Source organism: Halictus rubicundus, unplaced genomic scaffold (assembly GCF_050948215.1).
Source record: "Halictus rubicundus isolate RS-2024b unplaced genomic scaffold, iyHalRubi1_principal scaffold0264, whole genome shotgun sequence".
NCBI lineage: Eukaryota > Metazoa > Arthropoda > Insecta > Hymenoptera > Halictidae > Halictus > Halictus rubicundus.
The window spans coordinates 336,666-346,959 of record NW_027488805.1 but is presented as its reverse complement, the minus strand read 5'-3'; the positions used below and the strand labels follow the sequence as shown (position 1 = coordinate 346,959).

At 52.6% G+C, this 10,294-nt stretch overlaps 1 protein-coding gene across 1 annotated transcript; it reads left to right on the top strand.

Annotated features, from left to right (window-relative positions):
• Positions 1-2,402: 2,402 nt before the first annotated feature.
• Positions 2,403-7,589, top strand: LOC143364098 (uncharacterized). The gene is made up of 4 exons (XM_076804601.1): positions 2,403-5,785; positions 6,011-6,291; positions 6,343-7,131; positions 7,231-7,589. The coding sequence occupies exons 1-4, from the start codon at positions 2,403-2,405 to the stop codon at positions 7,587-7,589; spliced, it is 4,812 nt and encodes a 1,603-aa protein (XP_076660716.1).
• Positions 7,590-10,294: the final 2,705 nt, after the last annotated feature.

Sequence of the window (10,294 nt, the reverse complement as noted above, 5' to 3'; positions counted from 1 at the left end):
TTAAAATCGCCACATATGCGGATATTACCATTGCTTTTAAAGACGGGAACAATCGGCGTTGCCCATTCGCTTACGTCGACTGTCTTTAAGTGCCCCAAATTCACTAGTCTATCTAACTCTTTTTCAACCAGCGGTTTTAACGCATGTGCTATACTTCTACATTTTAACGCTATTGGTCTTGCATTCTCTTTAAGGTGAATTTTAGATTCACTCTTGTTATACAACCCGGGCGTTTCGCTAAACAATTCACTGTATTTTTCGCTCAATACATCAGCTAAATTTTCGATATTTAATTTATTTATCACGCTCACACCTGTGTCGCCTATTTGCAACGGCCATAATCCGAACGCTGCTAACCATTCCCTACCAGTTAACGCCGGACCTGAACCAGGCAATACAAAACATTCTAACATGCGTTTCTCATTTTTAAATTCGACAATCAAATTCGTTAATTTTCCTATCGGTTTCAAAATTTGCTCATCATAAGTTTTCAATTTCCGTTCTGTTTTTTTCATTTTGCAATTTCTAAGATAATTTACATAGTATAAATTAGAAATTACAGTTGCATAAGTACCCGTATCTATTTCCATTTTTATGTTAATACCATTGATTATTACATACTCATACATCGGGTCGCCTTCGCAATCACTTGAACACCTTTGCTTAGACACTTGCTCTGCTTTATTATTCACTTCACTAACTTTCAAACACAAGAAATCTTCTTCATGTAGTTTCCTTACAACCCTTCCAGCGTAAGGCATACTGCAATTTCCCGTGTCGCCTGCTGCCTCTGCGTTGCCATGACGCTGGATCAGCTGGACACGCTGTTGTTTCTGCTCACCGTTGAACCCTTTGCTTCGACAAGCTACCTGCAAGTGACCTTTCTTCTTACAGCCGTGACACGTATATTCCTTGAATCTGCATACGTTCGCTGTGTGATTTGGTTTACCACAACAGTAACACGTCATTTTACCCTTGCCGTATTGGTAGTTTTTTGGAGGCTGCGGATTCTCCGAGTATTGTTTTCGCCAATGCTTTTTATTTGCATTGCTCATAGCAAATATTTCTTCCTTCTTTGATCCACAAGGTTTTCCCGTGTTAAGAGAACTCGTTGCGTTTTTCTCTGCTGATTCATGTGACGTTGCTTCTTTGTAGGCTTCGTTAAACGTCAGTGAACTTTTCTTGAATAGCTCAACTTTTGTTTCGTGATCTCTTAAGCCACATACGAACTGATCCCTTAGTGCGACTTCGATTTCTTTAAAGTTGCAGTTTAGTGCTAATTTTTTCGATCTCGCTGCAAATTCCGCTACCGTGTCCGTTTCAGCTTGCTTGGCTTGATTAAAATTGAATCGTTCCATAACTTCGGACGGTTTTGAATTTAAGTGCTCGTTCATGATCTCAACTATTTGATCATAACTTTTTGTGTTTATTTTAGCCGGAGCGACCAGCTGTTTGATGAGCTTGAACGCTTCCGTGTCCACACGCACCAACAACTGCGCCGCCTTCTTTTCAGGCTTTGTGTCGCGTGCTATGAATAACTGTTCTAATTGTTCTTATGCAGGCGGAATTCTACTTTTATACCGTCAGTCATTTCACTTTCCTCTAGCGTACTTTTAGCACTCAATTCTGTTCGAGCAATCAGCTGGTCGGTGCCGCTGTCCGTCCGCACGCACACACGGCAAATTAGCGACTGCCGAACTTTGTTTGTATTGAGGACTCGGCCGTCGTCGCGGTTCGTCTCTCTCTCTCCCCGCACACTTCGGGCGGACCGAGTAGTTCGGGGTGCGCGGCGAGGGGAGAGAGCCCCGTCAATATACACGGCAATCCGTCGAGCCCTCGCTCTCTTTTCCGAGAACCGCAGTGATAACACGAATAAATCGATTAGCTCTCCCACAAATTCCGACTTTATTTCTCAAACATTTCGCGATCGTAAGTTAAAGGTTCCAACGTTACGGAACCCAACGAAGATCCAAAACATTTGGTGCCGAAACCCGGGAATAGAGTGTGCCGATTTCTCTATTCCACTCGATCCACCGCAGAATTACGAAGAATTCTGTGCATCACCGCGAGTTCTGTTGTGCGCTTCCGTTGTCTCCTCGAGTGATCCGCGAGTGCATCGAGCATCTTCCGAGGCTCCGTCGCAGACAATCAGGAAGCACCTGAAAGGAAAGGAGCAAGTGAATTCTTCGAACAGAATTCGTGAGACCGTTCTCGAAAAACGGTACTTAGACCGCGTGGCGAACCGTTACGGATTCGAAAATTCCGTGACCTTCCACCGGGACACCAACCGCTCTCGAACCGACCGAGGCAAGGTGTTTACCGCGATACGCGTAAAGTCCTTTGTCTTTCGCGTCTCGATCAGTTTGTTTTTACGTTTTGTTTGAATTTTAACTGCCGAAACAATGCCGCAAACGTTCAGCGATGTAGTGGTCGCTCAGGAGGAGATCGCTGGCCGCATCAAGAACTGCATCATCAATACCGACAAATTGGGGGCAGCGAAACTCTCCGCGGTCGTATTGCAGAAAAGAATCGAGTTGCTGGAGAGTTACTGGCGCAACTTCACCGCAAATCATAACGCTATGAGACCGATGCCAGATTACGCCGCCAGTAACTACAGGAAGAGAGGCCTATACGACGAAGTCGAGGAAGCCTACATCCAGAACTCCTCTGAATTGGTGGAGAGGCTAGAAAATCTGAAGCCCGTCGCCTCAGCAATTCCGGCTGAAGCCGAGTCTCACGAGTGCAACGCCGGACCCAGATTGCCGACTCTGACCATCGAGAAATTTTCGGGCGATCTCCTACGGTGGGAGGAGTTTCGCGATTCGTTTCGCGCTACGATCCACAATTCGAAACGATTGCAGGACGTCCAACGCCTACAATATTTGAAGGCGAGCCTCACCGGTGCGGCTGCGAAGGTTATCGCGCGTACATCCCTGACGGATGCGAACTATTCGACGGCGTGGGCGGCACTCGAACGTCGTTATGGAGGCATCCGTGTTCTGACCACCGCTCACCTCGGAAGACTTTTGGACTGCCCGGCAGTGAAACGAGCTTCGACGGAGGAATTGACCAGAGTCCTCGACGAGTTCTGCCAAGCTCGAGATGCTCTGGCCGCGCTTAAAAAACCAGTCGACACATGGGACGACTGGTTCGTGACACTCCTCGTCAGGAAGCTGGACTCGACGACGCGCCTGGACTGGGAGAAGATGTTCCCGGACCCGACGATCATGCCGTCCTTCGTGGAGATTCGAGATTTCCTCGAATCACGCATCCATGCCTTGGCCTCGACCCAAGAGCCGATGTGTTCGTCAACACCGACCAAGCGAGAGGAGACGCGAAAACCCGAACAAAGGACGGCCATGACCGTGCAAATGACCAAAGGGCCATCCGCGAAGGCCAGCAACGTTCGGAAGTGCCCGCTGTGTTCGGACAATCACCAGCTAGGGCACTGCGGTCAGTTCAAAACCTTTAGCGCGTCGGAACGCAAGGAATTTGTGTACCGAAATAAACTGTGCGTTTCGTGTTTCTCGGGAACCCACTTGCTCGCGGCGTGCACGTCTTCCTACCGGTGTATGGTGTGCGGCGGTCATCACCACACCTCGCTTCACGAGGCGTTCCGGAAGAGCGAAGCTCCCGCGCAGCCAAGCACAAGTTCGGTGAACACGTTCAGGTCGAATCGCGTTGTTTTACTGGCCACCGCGCGCGTCCAGTTGAAGTCCCCGAACGGTCGCAGTGTCTCCGCTCGCGCGTTACTCGACCCCGGGTCCGAAATGTCATTCGTGACGGACGATGTCGTGCAAGCGTTACGTCTTCCGCGCCGGAACGTGGAGGTTCATTTGACCGGATACCAGGAGATAAACGTGGGCACGGTACGTCACGAAGTGTCCGTGTTACTCGCGTCTAGTCGCGACTCCAAGTTCCGACTCGCGTTAAACGCGCTGGTGACGCGAAAAATTACCGCTCCGACTCCAGCGGTAGAAATTAACGACGAGAAGTGGACTCACCTCCACGGACTTCCGTTAGCCGACGAGGACTTCCGCTCTCCGAACAGGGTGGAATTACTTCTCGGGGCAGATGCGTGTGGTCACCTCCTCCTCGAGAATCGAATCGGACCAATGGGCACTCCTCCAATTGTTCGAACGCCCTTCGGCTGGGCGCCGATGGGCACAACCTCATCCACAACGGACCACAGCGCTGGACCTCGGGTGCGATCCTTGCTGGTTCAGCCTGCACGAGACCTCCGAGACGATTGGCAGAGGTTCTGGGAGCTGGAAGAAGTACCAACTAGTGCAATAAGCACGCCTCAGGACGAAGCATGCGAAAAGTACTTCAAGGATACGCACCGCAGAGATCAGGATGGACGCTACGTTGTGCGCTTACCGTTCGTTGCCACCCCAGGCACCGATGTCGGAGTTCCGCGATCGGCTGCAGTGCGCTTGCTCTTATCGTCCGAAAGGAGACGAGAAAGGGACGAGACGCTCCGACAGAAATACTCCGAATTTCTGGAGGAGTACGAACGGCTCGGGCACATGGAGTTCGTCTCGCGGCACTCGACTGGCGGGGGGGAGAATTACCTTCCGCATCACGCCGTGTGGCGGGAAAAACCTTCCGGAAACAAAATAAGAGTAGTTTTTAATGGTTCCTACGTTTCAGGCAGAGGCAGTGCCATTAACGATTACCTGGCCGCCGGACCGAAGCTCCAAACTGACCTCTGGGCCGTAATAACGAGGTGGCGATTCCATCGGCATGCCTTTTCGACGGACATTGTAAAAATGTTTCGCCAGATCAAGGTGCACCCAGAGGACAGAGACTGGCAGAGGATCGTCTGGAGGAACGATCCAAGCGAGGAAGTACGGGACTTCCGTTTGACGACGGTGACCTACGGCACGACGTCGGCTCCGTACCTCGCCTCGAGAGTACTGCATCAACTTGCCGACGACGAGAAGGCTCGATTTCCGCGGGGTGCAGCGATTCTCCGAGCGAATTCGTATGTCGATGACATTCTGGCCGGAGGAGATGACATCGACGACACCGAGGAGGCTCGACGTCAACTCACGGACATCCTGACGGCGGGCGGATTCCCGCTGGATAAGTGGGCGACCAATTATTTGTCGTCGAGCTCCGGTCTCATTCAATTGTTGCAGGGTCACCAAGAGGCAGGAGCGCTGGGACTCAAATGGAGCACGGTGAACGACACTCTGTCTCTTGCGGCTCCGAAGCTCAGGACTGCCACATCAGGTCAACCATGGACCAAACGATCGGTTTTGTCTGAGACGGCCAGGCTTTTCGATCCACTGGGGTGGCTGTCTCCGATCAGCATTGCTGCGAAGATCCTGCTGCAGGACCTCTGGTTGTCCGGATTGTTGTGGGACGAGCCGCTGTCCGAGCTGTTTTCCGAGCGATGGAAGCAAATTCGATTCGAGATGGAGAGGACCGATCGAATCACAGTTCCGAGATGGATTGGCTATCGTGCGGCGACCAGCGACAATATAGAGCTGCACGGATTCAGCGACGCGTCAGAAAGGGCATACTCCGCAGCCGTCTTCATAAGGGTGCCAGTTACCGGTGCAAGGGCCGAGACGCACTTACTGATGGCGAAGACCAAGGTCGCTCCAACCAAACCACAGAGCATTCCTAGGCTGGAGCTGTGCGGTGCTCTACTGCTGGCCCGATTGCTGAGAGCAGTAGGAGATTCGATGCGGCCTCACAGCGTGACTATGCATGCGTGGACCGATGCATCGGTCGTCCTAGCCTGGGTGAGGTCTCATGCTTCCAGGTGGAAACCGTTCGTGGCGCATAGGGTGGCCGAGATCCAGCGCCTGCTACCGGACGTTGAGTGGCGACACGCGAGGACAGACGAAAATCCTGCGGACCTTGCCACGCGTGGGATTTCAGCGCAGGTACTGGTCGACGATGACCTCTGGTGGAGCGGTCCCTCGTGGTTGTCAGGGCCTCAGGAGGATTGGCCTGGCGCATGTGACGTCGACGAGAGCGAGGCTCCGGAGCGCAGAGTGACGGTGACGACGACGATGGCAAGGAAGACGAAGTCCGGCGACCATCCCAGTCTGCGAGCCGTCTTCGAATCGCCCTGGGACCCTCTCCGATTCTCGTCAGCGTTGAGGCTGGTCCGAGTGACCGCGTATATGCGACGATTCGCAAACAACGCTCGATCCATCGGTACACCGCAGCACGGGTTCCTGACAGCCACTGAGATCGACGAGGCGTGGGTGAGCGTCCACCGAATGAGCCAAGCTGACGACTTTGGCGACGAACTCGCGGAAATGGAGAAGGGTAAGATAATCAAATCGACCTCGACCCTTGTTTCTCTTCGGCCGATTATAGATCGTCAAGGTGTCTTACGAGTGGGAGGACGACTGGACCACGCAGCAGTTTCATTCGACCAGAGACATCCTGTGATCGTCGACCGACAGTCTCCGTTGGCACCATTGCTGATCCGATCAGCTCACCTTCGGACGCTCCATGGGGGAGTGAACTTGACGCGGGCGACGCTCAGGCTCCGCCACTGGATTCCGCGAGACAAGACGCTGGTGAAACGGGTCGTAAAAGGCTGCGTTACCTGCACTCGGCTCCAAGGGCGCACCAGCAACCAGCAAATGGGAATGCTGCCTGCCCAGCGAGTGCAACCAGCAAGGGCATTCTCGGTCAGCGGAGTCGATTATGCTGGTCCGATTCCGATGCTCATGACGAGAGCAAGGGGACAGCGGACCACCAAGGGATACGTCGTCGTTTTCGTGTGCCTGTGCACGAAGGCGGTCCACTTAGATGTCGTGTCCGATTTGTCCTCTGCCTCCTTCATCGCAGCTTTCAAACGCTTCGTAGCTAGACGCGGAAGATGTCACCAGATGCTGAGTGACAACGCTACGACGTTCAGAGGTGCCGATCAGCTTCTGAAGCGCATGTTCAACGCTGCATCGACCTTTTACAAGGAAACGGCGGAATTGCTGGCCGCCGACGGAACGGAATGGAGGTTCATACCGCCGTATTCTCCTCATTTCGGCGGTCTGTGGGAAGCGGCCGTGAAATCCGCGAAGAGGCATCTACGACGCACAATAGGGGAACAACAGCTCACCTTCGAGGAGCTTTCCACCTTGCTGTGTCAAGTGGAAGCTTGTATGAACTCTCGACCCCTCTCCGCCTTGTCCGACGATCCAAATGATCCTCCCTTCCTCACGCCAAACCATCTGGTTAACGCTTGCTCTTTGTGCGCAGTTCCAGAACCGGGTGACGAAATCACGTACGACGCAGGCCGACGGAGATGGAACCTTGTATCCAGACTTCTGGAAGGTTTCTGGCAGCGGTGGCGTACCGAATACCTGAGCCAGCTGCAGACTCTTCCGAAATGGCAAAGGGCACGGGAGAATCTTGCCGTCGGAGCGGTCGTGCTCCTGAAGGACGATCTCGCGCCGCCTACGAAATGGCCTCTCGGACGAGTCGTCGAGGTGCATCGGGGATCCGACGGACGAGTGCGTGTGGCTGTCGTGAAGACCGCAACCCGTACTACCACCAGAGCCATCCAGCGCCTTGTACCGCTCATTTCCTCCGAGCATTCCACCGGCGAGGAAACGTGACTCCCTTCACGGCGGGCGGTGTTTAGACGCACATTGTACATATTGTAAATGATTGTAAATATCTGTAGCTCACTTCGTTCACTCTGTTCACTCTGTTCACTTCTCTGTATAACATCCGAAAACCATTGTACTATTTCGTTGCCGACCCGACAACGAGGCGGGCGGTATGTTCGAGCAATCAGCTGGTCGGTGCCGCTGTCCGTCCGCACGCACACACGGCAAATTAGCGACTGCCGAACTTTGTTTGTATTGAGGACTCGGCCGTCGTCGCGGTTCGTCTCTCTCTCTCCCCGCACACTTCGGGCGGACCGAGTAGTTCGGGGTGCGCGGCGAGGGGAGAGAGCCCCGTCAATATACACGGCAATCCGTCGAGCCCTCGCTCTCTTTTCCGAGAACCGCAGTGATAACACGAATAAATCGATTAGCTCTCCCACAAATTCCGACTTTATTTCTCAAACATTTCGCGATCGTAAGTTAAAGGTTCCAACGTTACGGAACCCAACGAAGATCCAAAACAAATTCTTTACTAATTCCAATTTTCTTTCTGATCAATTCTCGTAATTTTTCTCGTAACGTATTGAAATTTTCACCTTCCTCAACTTGAACGTTACGTTCTTGCAGTTCACTTAACAACTGTTTCTTGTTTAGCGTTTGCACCCAGCTTAAGGTTCCTTTATTCGGCATTAACACTTATGCTTTAAAGTGATACAAAATACACTTTCTTTACTCGTGCGAGCACCTTCCTACTCGCGTTCTCGCTGTATTACGCGACACCTTGCTGCCACGCCCACGTGGCAGATTTCTAACCTGACTAATTTTGAACACGTTGATCCGTGATTATCTCGTGCATCCTCGTCGCCATTGTGGTGTATTTAGGATCAGGTTAGGTGGCCTGCCGCGACGTGCGAGTATAATGTGATATTTATTGAAATTAACACAAGTTACTTATAAAAGGTACTTTCACCTGCCGGCCATGTGGTCTCGACTGCGCACGCTAGTCGCGCACGTATTGTGTGTGCGTAATTAGTCGCTATTCGGGCAAGGCCGAGACCACATGGCCGGCAGGTGAAAATACCTTTTATAAGTAACTTGTGTTAATTTCAATAAATATCACATTATACTCGCATGTCGCGGCAGGCCACCTAACCTGATCCTAAATACACCACAGTAAGTTTTCTCGACTCCCAAGTGACCCGCTTGCTCCTCGTCGTGAGCCTCTCGCAAAATTTCGGTAACGCGGTCCTCGGGTATTACGAGCTTCCACTCGTCGAGATCGCTTCCGAGCATTTCGGTGATCAAGGGATCGTTTCTTCGGTAATATAGTTGCCCCTCTCGGATCGCCCACCCGGGGTGCCCCTTCGGGTCGCCCTCTACCGCGCGAAATTTTTCTTCGTACCATCCCACTTTAGCCGCGGCGACGATCGGTAATTCCCCTTCCCCTTCAGTCACGACCTCGTACATGCGCGAAAGTGCATCCGGCACGTGTTTTAGTGCGCCCTGTCGATACGCGATCGCGAAATCGTACTCCAACAATTGTAATGCCCAGCGCGCCAGCCTCCCCGAAGGATTCTTCAGGGTCCGCAACCAACGTAGACTATGGTGGTCGGTAATTACCGTGAAGTGGTAACCTTCTAAGTATGGACGGAACTTCTGTACGGCCCAGACGATCGCGAGGCATTCCAATTCGGTAGCGGAGTATTTTCGCTCGGCCTCGGTTAAAGCTCGGCTCGCGAACGCGATAACCCTTTCCACCCCCTCGATTTCCTGGGCCAGGACGGCCCCCAGCCCTACGGTGCTCGCATCGGTCTGGAGGACGAACGGAATATCGAAATGTGGGCAAGCAAGGGTCGGGGCAGTCGCGATTAATTCTCGAACTTTTTCGAAGGCGGATTGTTGGCCGTTTTCCCATCTCCACGCCTGTCCTTTCCGAAGCAGGATGTTTAGCGGCTCCGCGACTGTAGCGAAGTCCGGGATGAATCTTCGATACCAGGAAGCCATGCCGAGAAATCGCCGCAGTTGTCGTATATTCCGCGGGGCGGGAAAGGACAGGACCGGCGCGACCTTTTCGACGTCGACTTTCAACCCCTCCCTACTCACCACGAACCCGAGATAACGTACCCCTTCCCGACAAAATTCGCATTTTTCCGGGTTTACGAGCAATCCCGCGGATTTAATCCGTTCGAAAATCTTCGCGAGCCACGCGAGATGATCTTCGAAGGTCGTGGTCGCGATAATAATATCGGCCAAATACGCGAATGCATTCGGCTCCATTTCCGGACCGATAAGTCGATCTAATAACCGTTGAAACGTCGCGGGAGCTCCCGTGAGCCCGTACGGCATCCTTTTGAATTGGAATAACCCTTTACCCGGAACGGTAAATGCGGTAATCGGTTTACTTGCGTTTTCGAGCGGGATCTGGAAGTACGCCTGGCTCAAATCGAGGGTGGAAATGTATCGCGCGGCTCGTAATTTATCGAGAATGCTTGACATAATCGGGAGCGGGTACGCGTCTTTCTTGGAAACCTCGTTGACTTTCCGAAAATCTAAACTGTTCAAGACGCGCGCCAAAACAGCAGCCGCCGCGCGTACCAGTGGCGAGCGCTGTGCCGCGACCAATTGCGATAACTGACGGCCGCGCATCCTGCCGATCGATCTAATTATTGGCTGACGGACGATCTAGATCTTTCGACAAGGAAGTCGTTTTT

Bases quoted from the DNA above. Each gene is read 5' to 3' on its own strand.
- LOC143364098 (XM_076804601.1), top strand. From the start codon at position 2,403: ATGCCGCAAACGTTCAGCGATGTAGTGGTCGCTCAGGAGGAGATCGCT. The intron at 5,786-6,010 runs GTTCGTGGCGCA...TCCGGAGCGCAG, and splicing joins CATGCTTCCAGGTGGAAACC to AGTGACGGTGACGACGACGA. The intron at 6,292-6,342 runs GTAAGATAATCA...GGCCGATTATAG, and splicing joins ACTCGCGGAAATGGAGAAGG to ATCGTCAAGGTGTCTTACGA.